Source organism: Phragmites australis, chromosome 3, assembly GCF_958298935.1.
Source record: "Phragmites australis chromosome 3, lpPhrAust1.1, whole genome shotgun sequence".
NCBI classification, from domain to species: Eukaryota; Viridiplantae; Streptophyta; class Magnoliopsida; order Poales; family Poaceae; genus Phragmites; species Phragmites australis.
Genome location: NC_084923.1, coordinates 18221206 through 18241767, shown reverse-complemented (window position 1 = coordinate 18241767; position 20562 = coordinate 18221206). Strand labels below are relative to the sequence as shown.

The following is a 20562-nucleotide window of genomic DNA, read 5'->3' as shown; positions in this document are numbered from 1 at the left end:
TATTATTAATAATTTTATTTAAAATTAAAAGATATAATTAGTTGATGCTTCTTATCCCCATCCGTCCTTGTCTGTCCAACCAAATAAAAAATAGACTCATCCTATCCATCTACAAAAAGATCATTACATCTTAAAAATACTAGTGGCGAGCCGGTGGTCACGGGGAAGCAGACGAAGGCAACCAAGATGGTGGTGATCTGTGGCGTGACAGGCACCGGTAAGACTAAGCTGTCCATCAACCCCGTGCAGGCGCTCGACGGGGAGGTGGTGAACGCGGATAAGATCCAGCTGTACGCCGGCCTCGACGTCACCACCAACAAGATACCCCTCGCGGAGAGGCGGGGGACGGGCAGCTACGCCGCAACGGGAGGCACAGAGGCGAGGGGCAGTCGACAGCAGCCGACGGAGTCGTGCTCAGATTGAGAATTGGCTTAGACTAGATGGAGAGTTAGAATGCGCTGGGATTTATGGGCTGGGCCAACGACGAAGCCAACAAGCCACTCGCTAGCAAGAGCTGGACAGCCAGCTTAGGCTCAGGTTGTTTGACCGCTGAGCTGGACCGTCGTTTGGTCACCACCTGAGCCTCGAGCTTTGTTTTTAACTTTAGTCTCATCGAGTCTGAGCTAACTAGTGAGCCTTGATTTTTGTTTTCAACGCTAGTCTCATTGGGCCTGAGCTGACTCGTGAGTCTCAAGTTTTGTTTTCAGCTCTAATCTCACACAGGCCTCTCCTTCCGATGACGGCCGAAGCGCTAATGCCATGGTGTTCTGCCACATGCATCCTCAATGGAGTAAGGTTGTTGCATGCATTCCTGCAATTTTGTTACATCTTTGTATCAAAAATGATGCAATTGACATTTTTTTGTTGTACTCCCTCCGTCCAAATCGCCAAGGCATAGTCCTCCTTCGACGCTGGTACCAAAACGCCGCACGCGAGCTCCATCTAGACAATTATGCCCTCATTTAACACCGTGCGGTTCTCCTGCTCGCACGCTATCACCGCGCCCCGACCCCTCGCTCCTTGCATGCGTCGCGCGTTTGCATGGGTCGTCGCTCAAATTTCGCCCACGCCCAGTGAGCTCTGCGATCGCTCACTCCCGATGTCGTGCATTTGCATGCGTAGTCGCTCAAATTTCGTCCTCGTCCGGTTTGCATGTATCGCTCGCTCCCTGTGTCTCGCGTTTGCATGCATGCTCACTCGAATTTCGCCTGCTCCCGGTATGCAAGCAAGTATTGACCTGAACGAGCAAATTAGCCATCATATGACAGTAGATATATAAGGAAGTATTGACCTGAATGAGCCAGTAGATAGCAAGGGGAAGGAACATGACAGAGATCTTTACTTTGATTTGAATGAAGGTGCCGATTGGGAGGAGCTGTCAGCTTGAGTTATCATTTTGAAAGAGTTGCCGAGTGTAGATGGTGAGTTGATAGGTCCGTTGCTATGCGTATGTTGTTTTCCATAGTGTCTACATGCTTGCAGAAGGTGCGCATTCAATGAGGGGATGAGGGGTACGACGAGGAGTCGGAGATGCACCTTGTAAATAGATGCGCCCTAGCGATTTGGAAGGGGAGTAGCATTTTAGTGCCATATATATAATCTAAATTTCCAGACAGGAAGAGTTTTCTTTTCTAAAAAGAAAATATCTGATTTGGAGCTTACTTGTTGCACATACTGTTCGAGAGCATCGAGACTGACTATCAAATGTTGGTTCGAATAAATTTCTTCCAGTTGAACACTTGTTCTCCCGATGGAACAGTAGGCCCAAACATCATTCAATCGCCACATGTTAGCACAAATTTCAGTTTGATGGTTTAAATATCAACTGTCTGCTCGCCATTTCTTTCATTCACCGTTACTTCTTTGCAGTTTGCACCGTACTTTTAGACATTGCTAAGGTAGGATCTGAACACAGGGGTCTGTAATGCCACGATAGCCCATGAGCCGATCCGTCATGGAAGAGCGAATCATATTCATATAGGCCGACGTTGCGAGGCAGTAAATCGATTCAACGCAAATCGATTCACTGTATGTTCAGATCAACAGGAGGTAATTAAAGACTCATCAGTTGGCCTCAGATTAGCATTTTGGCACATTAATCTTAGCCGTAAGTAACTCGGGTAATGGCTTACCCAAAGCGCAAAATTGTTACCGAGGCTCATGCCATACGTTGTCATCACCGGCCAACGCATACGGAAGGAAAGTCTACGCCAGAGGATCCACGCCCACTGATCAGGAGTACCTTGCACGAAAACCAATCCAGAAGAAAAAAAAGGCCCATTTCGAGAAGGCGGAAGAGAGACGGAAACTGAACCGAATCTGAGCAATTTCTTGCAGGAAAAACTCCAGCACCGTCAGCTCAGCTATCACGGATCATGCGAGAGATCATGCTTTCTTGCAAGAAACACACCCGAATAAAAAAAAACTCCAAATCCGCAGAGGTGAATCGAGAATCACGAGGAGAAAAAGGAAGAAGAGAAAGGGGCAAGATCGAGCACGGTGGCGCGGAAAAGATCAAAACCACAAGAGGAAACCGAGGTCGAAGATAGAGCGCCCCAAACCGAAGCAACGGCGGCGGCGGCGGGTTCCTTCGCGGAGGCTAGGGCAAGTTTCATTGTGCGGAGGCGAGCGTGTGCCGCTTTAAAGCTCGTACACGCTGGGCCCTGGCAGCTGACGGGCCAGGCGATGCGGCGTCGTTCTCCGTGAGAAACCCTAGGCCCATGGGCTGATAAAGATTCGAAGCTTCTAGACGCTGGGCACTGACGGGCCAGGCTTCGTGGTTTCGTTCTCGGTGAGTAAGGCCTATTTGTTTTTTATTCCGACATAGATTCTGGCCACAAAATAAAAAACAACAAATAAACGATTATAATATAAAATCTGATTCTAATAATTCATAAGTCAAATTATATTTACAATCAAATAAGAATAAACTTATATGGTTTCTATGAATTCGATTAGATTCTTATAACTTAAAGCTAAAAAAACTTGCACTAACTATGCGACACATGGGCAGATAAAGGGCAGTCAAGGGGGTGTCTCTCTCCCTGTCAGGGTTCAAAAATGCATCGAATACCGCACAAATATTGGTCGATTTGGTGGGTACAAATTTGAAATTCGGCTGGTTTTCATATTTGAATTTAAAAAAATTAAATTGGATTTATAATAGAATAAAAAAATCCATAAAAAACTAAAGACAATTTTAAGACTGTCTGTGAAATTTTTTTGAAAAATGTAATTTGCATTAGGAAATATGTGCTCAAATATTGATGGTTAGAAAAAAACTAAAAAATAGAAAAGACCGAAATAGACCGAATGCATAGTGCAAACATTCCGTTTTGACCCCCTATATATGATATATGTATGGAGTAGATAATATGATTAAATAAAATCTAGCAAATCTTATACCATATTTGTTTTTGATTTTTTTGAATTTTTTTATTTTTCTTGAACTTCAATGAAATTCGAGAAATGTGCTCGGTAAATCGGTAAATTCGACTGGCTTTCGACAAAATCATTCGACATGCGAAAAATTCGGTCGGTTTTTGATACAATTCAATCGGTTTTCAATTCAAATCGAGCGGTTACCGAATATCGATTCGACTGAATTTTTTCCCTAATTTATAAATTTAATCAAGTAAATTTTGAACGAATTTTCTGATATTAGTGAATTTTAGAAAAGCGATTCCGTGATCACTCATTTTGTAAACCCTGCTCCCGGCTCGAAAAGATCACGCGATCAACCGATGTGGTGTAATCCATCCATCCATTCTCCTCGCTGTGTTCCGGACAACCGGATTCCCCTCACCGCGCCATCGCCACAAACGCTGCCCGTGCCCGACTCCCCGCCCCGCGCTCGACACTCCCCCATCAGCATCCGCGTCCACTGGCCACAATCATGGCCGCCCTCCTCTTCTCCTCCACCCGCCTCTCCGCCACCACCTCCACCTCCTCTCGCCCGGCGCCCAGCTTCCTCTCCTTCCCCACCACCCCCAGCCTCATCACTCGGCGTCGCAGCCGGGCCCTGCTCCTCGCCTCCTCCGCTCCGCCGCCCGCCCCGGCCCCGGCTGCGGCGGCGCAGCCCTTCCGCGCGCTTCCAGCCTCCGAGACCACGGTCCTCGTCACGGGCGCCACGGGCTACATCGGCCGCTACGTCGTCCGGGAGCTCCTACGCCGGGGCCACCGCGTGCTCGCTGTGGCCCGCCGCAGCAGCGGTATCCGCGGCCGCAACTCCCCCGAGGACGTCGTCTCCGACCTCGCCCCGGCCCGCGTCGTCTTCTCCGACGTCACCGACCCGGCGGCCCTGCTCGCGGACCTCTCCCCGCACGAGCCCATCCACGCCGCCGTCTGCTGCCTCGCCAGCCGCGGCGGCGGCGTGCAGGACTCGTGGCGCGTCGACTACGAGGCCACGCTGCACACGCTCCAGGCCGCGCGCGGGCTCGGCGCGGCGCATTTCGTGCTCCTCTCCGCCATCTGCGTCCAGAAGCCGCTCCTCGAGTTCCAGCGCGCCAAGCTCAAATTTGAGGAGGAGCTCGCCGGTGAGGCCGCGCGGGACCCCGCGTTCACCTACAGCATCGTCCGCCCCACGGCCTTCTTCAAGAGCCTCGGCGGCCAGGTCGAGACCGTCAAGAACGGCCAGCCGTACGTCATGTTCGGCGACGGCAAGCTCTGCGCCTGCAAGCCCATCAGCGAGGACGACCTCGCCGCCTTCATCGCCGACTGCATCTTCGACGAGGACAAGGCCAACAAGGTGCTGCCCATCGGCGGGCCCGGGAAGGCGCTCACGCCGCTGGAGCAGGGAGAGATGCTGTTCCGGCTGCTCGGGCGCGAGCCCAAGTTCATCAAGGTGCCCATCCAGATCATGGACGGTGTCATCTGGGTGCTCGATGGATTGGCCAAGCTGTTTCCGGGGCTGGAGGACGCCGCCGAGTTCGGCAAGATTGGGAGGTACTACGCATCGGAGAGCATGCTGCTGCTGGACCCGGAGACCGGGGACTACAGCGACGAGTTGACGCCAAGCTATGGCAAGGACACGCTCGAGCAGTTCTTTGAGAGGGTGATAAGGGAAGGGATGGCGGGGCAGGAGCTTGGCGAGCAGACCATATTCTAGGGCATTTTCCATTACCAGTTTCTGGGCAAGGAGCGAGCTTGTAAATTCCGGATCGAGATTGTAGAGAGACAGAGTGGTGAGAATTTGGGTGAGAATTTGACTTCTGATTATGCAAACACGGTCCACAATTCAATTCTACCGTAGTACAATGCATTCTCTAATGTTAAGGAGGCGTAATTTTGCTATTCGAAGTCGTATATAAATCAAAGATGACTTCTTTTCTGCAGATACTTTATGTTTTTCGTCCAGTATTTTGATCTTGCATTGTCAACACTGAAAGCATAATTCAGCCAGTGATAAATTATTCGAAGGACTTGAAAATTAACTTTTAACCTTGACCACCGAAAATGATTTATTCGTCAACACATTCTACCATCCCATGCTAACATCTTTTCATTTTGATCGATAGCTTTTTTATACTGTTCGTCAGCAAAAGGGAGATTTCACAGTAAGAGAAATACAAATTGCATCAAAACCATGCCAAAATAAACATAATGGCGGTGCTCTTTGCCTGCACATGATATACCAACATGACAAAACCGTCGAGTTTGCAAGTGCAAGACTATATACAGGGGTTGGATTAAAATCAACTCTCCTCAACATAATGTAGCCACATGGCGGCAACATACATTATTAGAACTGTCTTAAGAATTACCAGCTGTGAAGCTGGAGACAAACAAAACTCTGGCACATTTTTGTATTATCTGCGCTTGCTCCTAATTAGGTTTTTCTTCATGTCCAAGATGCATAATAGATTGCAAAATAAGGCTTAAGTCTGATTTGCCTTTGCAAAACGCCCCTTGATCCTCAGCCTGCCATCAGCACGAACTTTGCGGGACTCATATCGGACCTGCTTATCGAATCTGCAAGAGTCCATTGCAACACGGTGATTTATGTAAGAAGATGCACAATTCCAAACTGATCCTTACCAAGAAAAATACAGGGGAAAAAATCATGCCATGGCACATCCATATATTACCTTCTTGCCTTCCTCTTCTCTTTGTAGCGTGAAATGATGGAGTCCCGGTCAGGGCAGGGAACAACATCAAAGCCACCCCTTTTGGGGAAAGCTTGCATCGGCACACCAAAGCCAGGATTTGCCTGGTGGTTACCCTCCATACTGCTACCATTGCTCATACTGGGACAAATTTCCGACATCGGAACAAATGATGACAGGCATGCTTCAGCTGAGCTGACTGGAGCCTGCTCATATGCGATCTCGACCTTGCATGCATCATTTAGGGCATGGTAATCATTGTTGTTCCAGCTGCTATTCTGTCAGACAAAAAAACCAGCATGTTAATCAATTACCAAGTAAGCAAGCACTTTGTGCAAAGAACACGCAATGAAAACAATTGCTGATGTGGTTTATGTTTTCCAGACCTCTTAGCTATTACACTGCAGAATTTGTTGGAGCTTGCAGGATTAGCTCGACGAATCTCTCACCTCACCGCTCTCTCTTTCCCTCTTCGTCTTTCTCTGACAAAAGTCCGGCAATCGCCGAAAATGCGTGCTACAGTAAATCCAGAACTTCAGGCTGAACTTGGTGATTTTGTGCTGCAATTGTTTGCAGCGTTTTCAAACTCATTCATTGCCTAAATAGATGCATAAACAGGCACACAATTACATGACCAGATGTGGCCGAAAACTAAGCACACCACAGTCCCATTTGCCGCGCCATCCCATCACTTGCGATCGTGATGCACCCTGATCCTTATCTGAACTCTAAACAAGCTAAAGACCCGGACTCTAACTAACAGACTCAAGCTAACAAAACGAGACCGAAACTTAAGCAGATAGTTGGAGTACATTGTGCAGGGATTAGACTTCATCAATCTCCCCCTTAATCCATGCACTCCTTCAGCTCAACTATTCCATTCTGTTCGCCCTGATCTTGAAATCTCACACGACCAAGAGCTTTTGTGAGCAAATTAGCGCATTGTTCCTCTAAGCTGACAAATCCTAGGCTAATCCTCCCATCTTCCAGGCATTCCCGAATGAAATGAAATTTTGTATCAATATGTTTACTACGGTCATGGAAGACAAGATTCTTACTTAGGGCGATGGCCGACATGTTATCAATTCTCAGCTCTGGGACAATTGCTGACACACCAAGAATGTCACCAAGGAGCCTTGCTAGCCAAATTCCCTAACAAGTTGCTGTGACCGCTGCAGTGTACTCCACTTCACATGAAGATAGAGCAACAACACACTGTTTATGTGATTTCTATGAAATCGTCATGCTTCCTTGGAAGAAAACAACTCTAGTAGTGCTCCTCATATCATCAACATCTCCAGCCAAATCAGAATCACTGAAACCAAGCAACTAAGGATCACCTTTGTTCTACTTGAGAAAGAACAGACCAAAGTGAATTGTTCCTGCTACATATCTCAGCAGATGCTTGACTACTGCAAGATGCTCTTGACTTGGTGCCTCCATGAAACGGCTCACAAAACCTACTGCAAAGGATATGTCAGGCCATGTATGAACAAGGTATCGAAGGCTTCCCACGAGGCTTCGGTAGTATGTTGCATCAACTACATCTGCTAAACTCCTTTTGGACAATTTCACCCGAGCCTCCACAGGTGCCTAACAGGTATTGCAGTTCATCATTCCAGTTTTCTCGAGCAATTTTACTGCATAACTTGATTGCTTCAGTGAGAAACCCTCTGGCCTCTAGCATACCTTAATTCCAAGATAGTGAGATAACGATCCCAGATCACTCATACGGAATAGATTGCTCATCTCCTTCTTGAACTTGACGATTTCCTTGTTGATTGCCCCAATGATGATCAAATCATCTACATATACTCCAACATCAGTTGAGAATGCTTGTCTCCTCATGTATACACAGCATGCTTAGTATTACTTCTTTGAAAACCAAGCCCATGAAGATTGATGTCCAATTTGTAATTCCATGCCTGAGGAACCTGACGAAGCTCGTAAAGAGCCTTCTTCAGCTTCAACACAAGATGTGGATGATCTTTGTCAACAAATCCCGGTGGTTGCTCAACGTAGATCTCCTCTATGAGCTCACCATTGAGAAATGCCGTCTTCACATCCATATGATGAATTTGCCAGCCATAGCGAGCAGTAACCGCAATCATCAGTCACACTGAATCCAACCGAGCCACCGGTGCAAATGTTTCTTCAAAATCAACTCCATGTCGTTGGGCATAGCCTTTTGCAACAAGATGTGCCTTGTGCCTCACAACAACTCCTTTCTCATCGTGCTTCGATCGGTATACCCACTTCAAGCCGATGGTGTGCCGTCCTGTTGGAGGATCAACGAGAACCCATGTCCCGTTCTCTACAAATGATTTCAGTTCATCCAACATTGCGTGCCGCCACTCCACTTGCTCAGCTTCAGCGAATGTGGTGGGCTCTTGGTCAACAGCCAATAGGAGCTCATTTGCAACGAGCTCGTGCTACGCCAGTCCAGGTGGAGATGCCAGCCCGAGTATCTAGTTCACCAATCGAAAACGAGACCTTGAGTCATCGTGATCGGCATCCAAATCCAGTGTGCCCGTCGGTGGCGACATGAACTCAATTGGACTCCTCAAGGAACTTGGTGAAGTAGCCGCAGGTGTTGTGGGCATGTTAGCGGCAGGAGATGATGGAGTTGTGTACCCATCTACCGACACAATGATCACCTCGACCCAGAATGGTTCACCATCACTAGACACCACCTTTTTTTCCAGTTTTGCTCCAGTCCCACTACGCGGCTTCATCAAACACCACATCTCTTGTCACATGAACACAATCTTTCACCGGATCATATACCCGATAAGCCTTCGATTCGTGTTCATATCCAACAAGAATCATGGGCACGCTTCTGTCTTCAATCTCTTCAGGTGTGACTGGAGTACTTTCACATGAGCCAAACAACCAAATGTGCGAATGAAATGCACAGGAGGTTTCTTGTCGTACCAGACCTCGAATGGAGTCTTGTGAATCACACTCATTGTTGGCGATTGATTCAAGATGAAGACAACAGTCGTCACATTCTCCCCTAAAAACCTGCCTAGGAGTTTTCGCCTTCATCATGCTCCTAGCCATCTCGAGCACAGTCTGGTTTCTTCGCTCCACCACACTGTTTTATTGGGGAGAATGCGATGTGGTGAGCTCCCTGCGCACACCTTCAGCAGCGTAGTACTATGCGAACTCCTGCGCCATGAACTCGTTGTCATGGTTCGTCCGCAGCGCGCCTAGCCTATGTCCAGACTCAGCTTCTGCGTCGGCCTAAAACACCTTGATCGTCATTGCTGCCTGATCCTTGGTCGCAAGCAAGGTGAGCCATATGAATCGGCTCATGTCATCGACAAGCAGGAGGAAGTACCTCTTCTCGCTTGGCGTTGCTAGTGTGATTGGCCTGCAAATGTTGCCATGGACAAGCTTGAGGACACAATCAGCTTTGCACCATGCCTGGCTCGGGAATGGGGCTCGACGTTGTTTCTCGGCTAGACAGTTGTCACATAATTGCTCGACGTGGGCAATATGAGGGAGTCCACGCACCATGTTTCTGTGCGCGAGCTCTCAGAGCCCTCTGAAGCTGCGATGCCCAAACTGTGCATGCCACCTCCAGGCTTCTTCGCCACTTTGCATCACAAGGCAAATGGGATGCACAATGTTCAGATTGAGAACATACAGGCGTGAAGTTGATCTTTTCACCTTGGCTAGAAGTTGTCGTCGTTCATCACGAACTCGCAGCACACTGCCATCGATGGTGATCTGGTAGCCAATCTTATCGAGCTGCCTGAGACTGACGATGTTGGCAGTGAGACGAGGCATGTAGTGCACTCCAACCAATGCACGATGCTCCCCATCCTTGCAGGCGAAGAGGATGACTCTGCGGCCTTCAATGTTCACAATCGAGGCGTCGTCGAACTGCATTGTGCCATGAACACCCGCGTCCAGCTTCGAGAATGCGGCTCTTGACCCCCGTCATGTGGTTTGTAGCATTGGTGTCCAGCACCCAGGTGGTATGATCGCGCTCCCCTCCCTAGCCTAAGTGTGCAAACACCTTGCCTTCGTCCACCTGAAGCTCGTTCTTCTTGTTTGGTCAATGGCCTGATGGAGTACAATCGACGACCGTCGTTGCCATCAAAAGAGAGGTGTCGTCATCGTCGGTCTAGGACACGTGTGCTTGCTCGTGGTGTTGAGGCTTGCTACAACACTCCCTAGCCCAGTGCCTGAGGTTTCTATAGCTTCGGCACCAGTCAGTGGGGGTGGCCCGACGCGCACCTATGCTGGCGTCACGCAAATCACTCGGGCGTCCACACCCTCTGGCATGTCGCTTGCCACGCCCGCCACTTTTAGAGCCACCCTAGTCATCATTGTGATCGGGCTGCTTCATATGAGCATGCCATTCCTCCTCTGTGAGAAGTTGGTCGCCCTTGTTCTCGCTGGACTTAAGTTGGTAGCGTTCCTCGACCACCCTTAGTCTACCGGTGACCTCCTCCACTATGAGAGTGTTGAGGTCCAAATGTCCAACACGGTCTCAATGGAGATCACTACTTGGGACAGCCGATCAGGGACAACCTGCAAGAATTTCCGCACAATCTCACCGTCCGTGATGTTGTCTCCGAGCACGCGCAAATTGTTAGCCAAGCCATTGATGCGCATGGAGAAGACATCAACGAATTCACCCGGCTTGAAAGTGGATTCCCCAAATTCGTGTCACAGCTTCTATGTGTTCGCCTCCCGCACTCGCCGTAACCCCATGCGCATTGTCTGCACTGCCTCCCAAGTTGCCTTCGTGGTGTTCTTCACTACCAAGGTCGGCAGCATTTCTTGTGGCACCACACGAAAGATGGCTGAGGGTGCGAAACAGTCTTCGCTGTAGTCGACGTCGCAGGGCCCAATTGCTTCCCACAGTCTTTAGCTTGCAAACTCACACGCATCACTAGCCTCCATTCCTGGCAATTCGTGCTTGTGAGCATCGGGCACACTACTGTACCAGATGCCTCTCTCACAACACACTGCACCACCATCTCCCCCCAGCCCTATCGCCTTGGCGGGCTAGGTTGCGGCCTGTACCAAGCCTTGGAGGAGACTGCGAGCGTGCCGGAGACCTTGAGGAAGATTCCGATTGGATCGACATGTTTCTAGGAGCGGCTACTAGCTCTGATGCCAGTTGTTGGAGCTCGCAGGATCAGCTCGGCAAATCTCTCACCTCGCAGCTCTCTCTTTCCCTCTTGTCTTTCTGACGAAAGTCCGGCAATCGCCGAAAAATACGCGCTACAGTAAATTCAGAACTTCAGACTGAACTTGATGATTTTGTGCTGCAATTATTGCAGCATTTACAGACTCTTTCATTGCTTCAATAGAGAAATAAACAAGCACACAAATACATGACCAGATGTGGCCAAAAACTAAGCACACCACGATCCCACTAGCCGCGCCATCCCACGACTTGCGATCGTGCTGCACCCTGATCCTTATCTGAATTCTGAACAAGCTAAAGCTACAGACTCTAACAGACTCGAGCTAACAAACGAGACCGAAACTTAAGCAGATAGTTGGAGTACATCGTGCAGGGATTAGACTTCATCATTATTTACCTAGTCTGGTTTTCATGACCAAGTTCTACTACAACATGTAGCAGTACTAAGTATACTTCCTAAACAAAGGAATGGCCGAAACGAAGACTGGCAGTATCAGATTGTTGTTTGGGTTCAATAACTCTGCTATGGATCAGCAGGTATAAAACGAATCTTCGGTTGGTATAGCAGAAAAGAAAAGAGAGCAACAGAACCATATAATTCGCTATGGTATTCTTATCCTGGTTATCAAAGTCAAATTCGGGAGATTCTTAACTACAGTGTCTTCCTCTTACTCCAATAGATGTGTATGTTGAGTTGCTGATACTTGGCATTTCAGAATATATCCCTCATAAAATAGCCATGACTTAATGGAAAAGTGCATTTTAAGAAGCATATGATGCAGGATATTTATGATTTCTGCTGTTCAAATGGAAATTCTTCGGACACTATTTGTGGTTGAAGTACGAATTTCAGATTAAGGCTGTCGCTCAATTCCTTGGTTGATAAACAATTGCAGCGAAAATTCCTGAGTGCATCCATAATTTGTAAATAATTGGAGCAATTAGTCATCACAGAGATTGAAGGCCATGGATCAAACCTCGTAACCCGGTGTAGGCATGGTTGCAACCTCACGGCTGTTCTCTCTTCCAAAACTGCCATGCCCAGTGATATACTGTGGCGGTGCCCATGAAGGGAACTGGTCACCAGCTTGCTCTGCATCCTCATGCCCTGCTGCTGCCTGCACACCGCCGTCTGACTCTGCGAGCTCGCCGAGCTGCCGGAGGATCTCCTCGTTGATCTTTCCCTCTGACGGGATGCTTCGGTTCTTGTGCAGAGGATATCCAGTCGAGAGAGTTAGACCAGAGAAACCAAAGTAAAAAAAAAAAAAGATAAACTTTTGTCGGACAGTAAGAGCAGTGATAGAAGTCAGTGATACTACCTTGGGCGATGATGGTGTGAGGAGAGGCTGGAAACCATGGCAAGGGGTGGTGGGCACGATCAGATCCTCCAAGCTGAGCACCTGCGGCTCCTCCCAGATGTTCCACCACCCGTCGCTGTCGGCGGCAGCCCGCTTCTCGAAGAAGGGGACCCCGAGGAGCCCCGCGAGCTCGTGCGCGGGGGGACACCCAGTGTAGGCTTGCACCGCGCAGCGGTCGTGGAGCGGCGGCTCCCCGCCGTCCCGGTGCCTCCCGAAGTCGCAGTCGGAGCAGAGGAACAGTCCCCCCGTGGGCGCGGCGGAGGCGGCGCGGCGGAAGACGGCCCCGGTGGCGCGGCAGTCGGCGCAGAGCGGGGTGCGGGCGTGGCGGGAGCAGACCCCGTTGGCGCCGTGCACGTGGCGGTCGCACGGCAGGCAGAGCCTGGCGGCGTCGGCGTGGCAGTAGACCGCCGCCGCGCCGCTGCCGCAGTAGTCGCAGCTTGCCTCCGTGCCGGCGACGTCGCCGGGCTCTGTTTCCTTGGCCTCCTCCTCCTCCTCCCCTGGTCTCCGCTCCGGCTCATGATCCCGCCCCGAACCCATCATCTGCTTCCGCTGGTCGTCTTCACCCAACCCGTTGGGCTTGCGAAGACAAGCACCAAACACTGGATCGTTGGACTGAGCAAGAAGATGAGACGCAGGGAGAGACGGGCCCTGCTTCCCTTCCCTCTGCTTGCTTGCTTGGGGGATAAGAAAGAGGCGAGGGGGAGTGGACTGGAGAGAGAAGCGTGATAGGAGTAAATGCGGAAAGGAATAGAGCTTTTTTTTAATAATATTATTTTATTAAAAATTAAAAAATAATATCTAAAATCTGACATATGTATAAATATATACTGTCAACACGTGGGCTCTACTTCTATCGGCCTTTCTAGTGTCCTTCTTGTGTCAGACAAGTCATTCCATCTGATCTTCTACGGAGATGACCATTATATGAAAAATTATTATATCTATCGACAGTATGTTCAAAAATAGTTATCGTATTTTTTTAAAAAAAATTCTTTAAATATCATCTGCGGAAAACAGGATCGACCCTAAGGCCCGCTGACACGTAGTTGGCACTCTGTATACTGGTAGGTACCTATTTATATAAATATCATATTTTAGATATTATTTTTATAATTTTTAATAAAATAATATTATTTAAAAATTCAAAGGGATACATGGTTTGAAAGGGAGGCATGTCGACGAGGATGGAAAGCGCAAGACATGTGCTCCTATGCCTACGCATTGCTTGTCCACTTGAGGTGTGTTTGGTTGCTCAAATCTCTTCCAGTTTGGTCTGGTGAATATGTATAATATCATAGAGAAACGTGTTTAGTTATTCGTATTTATTGTTCTAGCTTGACCCAGTGCATGTAAATATACGGTTTCACCCCTGGCCCAAGAATGAAGTTTGATTCGAGCTTCACCACGCAACATGGTCTGTCGAATGCAGACTCTGCATCGCTCATACAATTGGAACCACTTGTTAGTTATCGAGAGTTAATTCCTGATAATGGGGTGTACCAGTCGATGGGTGCGTGAACGATGTTTGCGGTATGTGTGGTTCATGATGAACTCAAGAACATAACGATTATCCAGGTTCAGGTCTCTCTAAGGATAACAACTATATGTCATGTGTATTTGTTATCAGTGTTTGTGAACTGGTTACAAATGAGTTTTCTTGATCCTTCCTTCTCCGTTACAAACTGAGTTCTCCTCTCTTTACATACTAGAGAGAATGAGAACTTACAAGTATGCCTTTTTCTGCTGACTTATACCTTAGCTAAACCTCTTACTCCTAGACTATTTAAAATGGGCGGCGGACGTGCCTCTTTTTGTTCTGATGAAGCACCCGAGCTCATCCTATCCGCTAAACACCTCCACGTCTACGTCACCCTGGTCAGTCGGTGCGCCCTGTCACATCACCGATCTTGCATGTACGCCTATGAAGCAGTCTGGCACGCCTAAGAGCCTATCCCGTAATGTTTAATGCTACCGGACGGGGCATGGCACCACTGTGCCGGCCACGACCTATCCGCTAGGGAGGAGTGTCTAGGGAAGGAAACCACTTGAGTGAAATACATTTAATGAGAATAAACTAGTTTGATGAGTACCTATACCACGACCAACGAAGACTGGTCGTGAGAATCCCTTATGTGGTAAGGATCCTAGTCACGAAGATGCAAACTGATCACGCGATGGGATCCTATTCCGGGAAAGAATCTTCTATCAACTGGTATTGGCTGATGTGGGCCCTCAGAAAAGGGGACCCACTATTCTATACATCGATAGTAGCCCTCAAGCTCCCTCACGGATGTGGTGGTCTAAATGGCTCGCTGCAATGTTGTGAATGGACTCACACCACCTGGGCCTCAGGTCAACACGAGTTCACCCTGGGAGTGGCCATAAACACAGTCCACTTTCATGCCGGGCCCACAAAACCGCATCTTGATGGGAGTTTTTTAACTTCCAGAGAGAGACATCGTGGGAGAGACAGACATTGATTTCCACCGGACCTGAGGAAATTTCGGCCCTCAAAGCACGACCTTTCGAATTTTGAGACGACTGAGCTTTGTGCGATGGTTGAGATATTGCGATTGCCCTATAAATTTAAAAGCCAACTCTTGCCCATGAATCCTTTCGTCATCCCCCATAGCCTCCAAGCCCTTCTGCTCAGAGCCCATCATCTCTATCTCCACTCGTGTTCCCGTAACCACCCCTGCCGCTCCCAATGGCGTCATGCACCAGTAAAAATCCAGACTTTCCCAAGTCCAAGTGCACTACAGCGAAGCTGAAGTAGATGTACGACAAACATCTGCTCCCTCGTTGTCTTTCTTCGGGGTACCGCCCGGGGGAGGATGTGCTTGCTCCCCACAAGGACGACATCATTTTGTTTGCCTCTTTCTTTTTGGTCAGCCTTGTGCTGCCCTTTTCTAAATTCTTCACCACTGTCATCTCCTTCTACGATATCTTCCACCTCTACCTCAATTCCAATTCCCTCATCATGTTGAGCGTCTTTGCTCATATGTGCGAGAACTTTATTAGGGTCGAGCCATGCCTCAATCTCTTCAGGTATTTTTACATGGCCAGGTTGCATACCGGGCCAGACACCGGGAGCTGCAGATTCTGCTGTCGTGATGACATCGCGGGCTCCTACCTTGAGATGGGCCTTAGTCATCGTGGTTGGGCTGGAGAGAAGAATGATTCTATCTCAAGACGGATGATTCCTTGGATAACATCTGTGTGCCAAATAGACTAGCATAGGTCTTTGAGAGCTAAGGGAACTCCCCTGTGACCACTTTGGAGCTGTTGAGCCTCCCAGCCAGGGTTAACAACCTCACGAACACCGGGATAACGGGATCAGATGTTGTCCGTGACTTCATCAAACACTGGTTGTGCCCACTGCAGAAAAGCGCACATCCAGCATATATGTATACCGGGAGTGACAACATCACCAGGGGGAGCTCTCTAGGTAACATCGCAATCGCTTCCATGGTGCTCTTTGTTTATTCGTGTGGTGTCTTAAGTATCTCTCTTATGCAGTCTCTGATGAGTCCATTGAGTCGTGGATCAAATTCCTCATGGCGGCAGCCCCGAGGAAGAATGGACTGTCGTGAGATGCTCCTCCATTGTGCGACGTCTCCCTGTCGGAGAGGGCTTGGCTCAGATTGGTATGTTTAGCCCGTTCTCGAAACTTCCATCTTTAAGTCTTCTCCTAGCTTAGGGTTTCATGGTTTGCATCACCGTAGGATCTTCCCGAGATCACGGAGACAGCCCAAGAAGTTGATCTTGCTGCCACCATGCCTTCTTCGTCTCCTAGCGCCACTCCAGCCGACCACCCGTCTGGTCATGATGTCGGCCCAACTGGTCGAGAAGGTGACTATACTGCTCAGAGTCGGGTAGCGGCCGTAGGCGGCGGTTCTGTGAGCAATGTCGGTCTGTAGAGGGTTGAACAACATTGGCCCGATCAGACTCGCTTTGACCATGCGCGCTCCGACCAGTCTCGCTCTGACTATACCGAGAGCGGTCAAACCACCATTGGCCTAGCGCCGATGCAAGGGGGGAGAGACCGATTGAGGGCCCGTCTACCATAGAGGCATCCAAACGTGCTCGCGGAACGCCGAGCTCTGGTGGCTCAACTACTGGACTATCCTCCCCGACCAGCTGACCCAGCGGCTTTACGAGATCTAGGCTTTTGCTCAGCACTCTGTCGCAACAGTAAAGTTTCCGGTTATGCATAAATACCTCGAGTTTTCTTTCTTTTTTTGATTTCGTAAATATGTTGTCGCTGCAATCCTTGACCCCGCCTATGTCCCCGATTGTAACTCCTCCACCAGTACCTCAGCAACACGTTCTGTCCCCCCCAGCCTGTAGCAGCTCTGACCTCAGGAGCATTAATTGTGGCTCCCGTGCCTGCGGAGCCGGTAGTGGAGTCTGTTTTGGCCTCTGACCTATTCTCCCTGGCCACCCACTTCCCGACCTCTATCCACAAGTTGATTGACGATAAGGAAGTGGTGGCCAGTACATGAGCTGAACTGGAGAGGCAGCTGGACGAAGAAAAGTAAGCGCAGCTCGTGCTCTAGTAGAAGTGTGGTGAGCTCCAACGACAAAAAGCTGCGCTCGTCGCCGAACACACCCAGCTCAGGGAGGATGAGAGCACCACTCGTAGCATTCTCCAAGATGCTTTTAAGCCATTCAAGGAGCCCCTGAGGAGCCTAGAGCTGGAGATCATCGACCCAAAGGACCCATGCATAGCCCAGGCTTGGACCTATGCCACCAAAGTTCTCTCAGAAAAGTTTTTCGATCTTCTGGGTATTGTGGCGACAAGGGGTGCCTAGGATGTGACATAGGCGGTGAGGGATGCGGCTGGGTACATCCTTCGGTGCTATCGCAGCCGTGATCACAACTTCAACCTCGACCTCATTCGGAAGGGGGTCACAGTAGCCGGGCTCGTAGCCGAGGAGACTATAGGAGGAGTGCCAAAGGGCGATGGAATATGTGGAATCCATCTTCCGGGTGGAGGCCTTCAAGGAGTAAATATCAAACTGTAATTTTCGGTCAGACCGACATGCCCTTCGGTCAGACCGGGACTTGGTTCTACTCAGCATTTGAGGAGATTTTGTACAACGGTCAGACCGGCCTCTCCGGCGGTCATACCGCGACTGGGTTCAGCTCAGCATAGATGAGGCTTTATACAACGGTCAGACCGGCCTCTCCGATGGTCAGACCGCCAGTACACAGAAACACCCCAAAGATGAGTTTTTATGGGTTCTCTCAAACTAAATTTTCCACTCTATATGAAATGCAAGTTTGAGCAATTATGGCACTATAGATACCCCAAGTAGACGCACATTAACCCCTCTTTATAGTACGGCACTTATACTATCAATCCGATCAATTTCTCTTCTCTAATCTCCATTGACCGATAAAAGAAAATGCCCTACAATTATAAAAACATTTGCCTTGAGCTAGCCATTCTTCATGTTTTCCACTCATGCAACTTCTAGCTCCGCAATATCTTTGTAACTAACCTTTTCATAACTCATTCAAGTATGTTAGTCCACAAAAGACATATTGTCATTAATTACCAAAACACGAATTAGGGACCTAGATGCTTCAATCTCCCCCTTTTTGGTAATTGACAACAATAATACTAAGAAGTGATGTGATTTAAATTTTGAGCCCACTTTTAGCTATTAGCAAAAAGAAGACTCGAAGCTGAGTTTCTATAGCAAGAATTTCAAGTATATAAGATTGAAAAAGAGATAATTCGCTATAAAAACTCAGGTCAAGGTAAGCTCCCCCTACACATGTGCTTATAATATTAAAGAGAGGATAAATGGTACAAGTTATAGATTTAAAAGAGAATTTTGACGGAGTTTACCATGTATATATGGATCCAAGGAAAGAGATATAATCAATAAGATATCCAAAAACCAATATATCACTTAAGAGCATTTTCCTCGAGACATCCAACAAGGTTAGAACATAGAGATGAGCAAATAAACATATTTCAACATATTACAATATTTAGATATGATTCATCACATAGTTCTTAACCAAAAAGAAGTAAAGATGCAGACATAGTTCATTACAATGTTTAAACAAATATGCAAAGCAGATATGCAATGAAGAAAATTCTTCACTTCTTCCATTTCTCCCCCTTTGACATCAAATACCAAAATGTCTAGTCATCCTGAGGAGGAGGACGAGGACGAGGATAAACACTGTAGAAGTGATCGGAGAAGGCAGTGAACCGATCATCAAGCCGTTGCTGTCCAAGTGAGAGATTATGAAACACTTCATGCAATTCTTGGTTCTGAGCATAAAGTGCAGCCATGTCCTCACGAGCCAGGGAGATGGACTGACGAGTCGATTGGAATTCTGACATCATAGGCTGATAAAAGTTTTGCTAAAAATTGGCCTGGAAAGAATCGAAACCCTGCTGAAATCCCTGCTGAATGGATGCCATGTAGGGATCAAAGAAACCAGCAGGAGGTGCCCACTGAGGAGGAACTGGCTCTAGAGCTGGCTGAGCCTGAGGAGGAACATAATGCTGAGGTTCCTCATCTGGACCTCCCTGTCCTCCCCGACCTCTATTCAGAATGCGAGGATTAACTTTGAATGGCTTGTATCCCACATGCTTGATATCACAAGATGATATCGAAAGTTTGTCTTCATGAGAACAAGAGACATTATAAAAGGAGCAAAATAAAGGTTTGGAGTTACGCTCACTGTGATATAATCAATGACCTTTAAAATGTATTTGATCACATTTATCTTCCTCCTGTTCATGATATGATTAATAATGTTCCAATAGTGATCCTGAATAGCATCATTGTTTTCACTTTTTGGAGCAAAAGTGACTCTCACAATCTTATTAATTGTTGCGGGTAATACCTTCAATCCAGTTACTGTTCCAAGTATGAATCTAGGAATAACTCCCTGTGGCTCATAGAAGGTACTCCACACATTTTCAGCGAAACATACTTCATCATTAACATCAATGGTGCCATAAACAATATCATAGGCTGTTCTGATGGCATTTGCAAAATCTCTAAAAGAAGCTTCAAATTTTTTTGTACCTGTCATCCACTCAATTTTCTCATATTCATGAGAAATCTCAACAGTCGCATAGAACTGTCGGATGACAGTGGCATTCCAATTGCATTTCAAGCTCACTAACTCATATAAACCTAGCTCATGAAATATATCAGCTAGAACATCCATGCTACGCTGACTTCTCACATATGCCCAATCTATCCATTTGTGTTCAAAAACTTTCTTATTGAGAAAATGACCATAGAATGCATCTTGTTGGATCATGGTGTGAAAATGAGGTTGAGATGTATCATTATCTGGAGCATATTGATAAACGTTTTTGGCTCTAGTGTATTCAGTTGAATTCCAAGATTTTCTATATCCAACATATGCTTGATGATTAATCTCAAAGTCCTGATCACTTGCATCTTCCATATTATGATCAGCATTACCGGCAAAAATTTCCTCACCAATGTCCTGAGATGGCATCCAATCAGAGTCCAGACGGTCATCCTCTGAATCAGATTCCACCATTATTTTCTTACTCTTGCCCCTACCGGCCACAAGCTTCTTTAGCTTCTTTCCAAGACCACTTCCACCTCCACTGATCATATAAGATGTCACAAGTGATTAGATAAAGGAAAAAGAATTGATATATGATAAACAGTGAAGAAATCAGCCTCTGCTGCTATTGGTGGTCAGACCACCATAGGCCGCGGTCTGACCGCAAGCACGCAGACAAATCTGATTTGATGGATTTTGAAGGAAATTGAAGTTTCAACCGATCAATCTTTGAGCATATCCTAATTTAGACCATAGTATGCTATTGCATTCACTCTTATCTTAAATCCTTGTCTCATAAGATGAATCCCCTCTTTCAAACCCTAGGCACGAAGAAAAACCTTAAAATCCA

At 47.7% G+C, this 20562-nt stretch overlaps 2 protein-coding genes and 1 long non-coding RNA gene across 3 annotated transcripts; 2 read left to right on the top strand and 1 right to left on the bottom strand.

Annotated features, from left to right (window-relative positions):
* The first annotated feature begins 236 nt into the window (after positions 1-236).
* LOC133911035 (uncharacterized) lies at positions 237-1736 on the top strand. The gene is made up of 2 exons (XR_009908582.1): positions 237-795; positions 1359-1736. It is a non-coding gene; the product is annotated as an uncharacterized LOC133911035 (long non-coding RNA).
* A 2007-nt stretch (positions 1737-3743) lies between these two features.
* LOC133912510 (divinyl chlorophyllide a 8-vinyl-reductase, chloroplastic-like) lies at positions 3744-5335 on the top strand. Its single transcript, XM_062355287.1, has one exon. It carries the CDS (start codon positions 3896-3898, stop codon positions 5105-5107), a length of 1212 nt encoding a protein of 403 aa, XP_062211271.1. The 5' UTR covers positions 3744-3895; the 3' UTR covers positions 5108-5335.
* Positions 5336-5593: 258 nt separating this feature from the next.
* Positions 5594-20261, bottom strand: LOC133910553 (uncharacterized). The gene is made up of 5 exons (XM_062352909.1): positions 19509-20261; positions 12594-13385; positions 12252-12479; positions 6087-6382; positions 5594-5970 (listed from the first exon to the last, which is right to left on the bottom strand). Exons 1-5 carry the CDS (start codon positions 20259-20261, stop codon positions 5877-5879), a joined length of 2163 nt encoding a protein of 720 aa, XP_062208893.1. The 3' UTR covers positions 5594-5876.
* Positions 20262-20562: the final 301 nt, after the last annotated feature.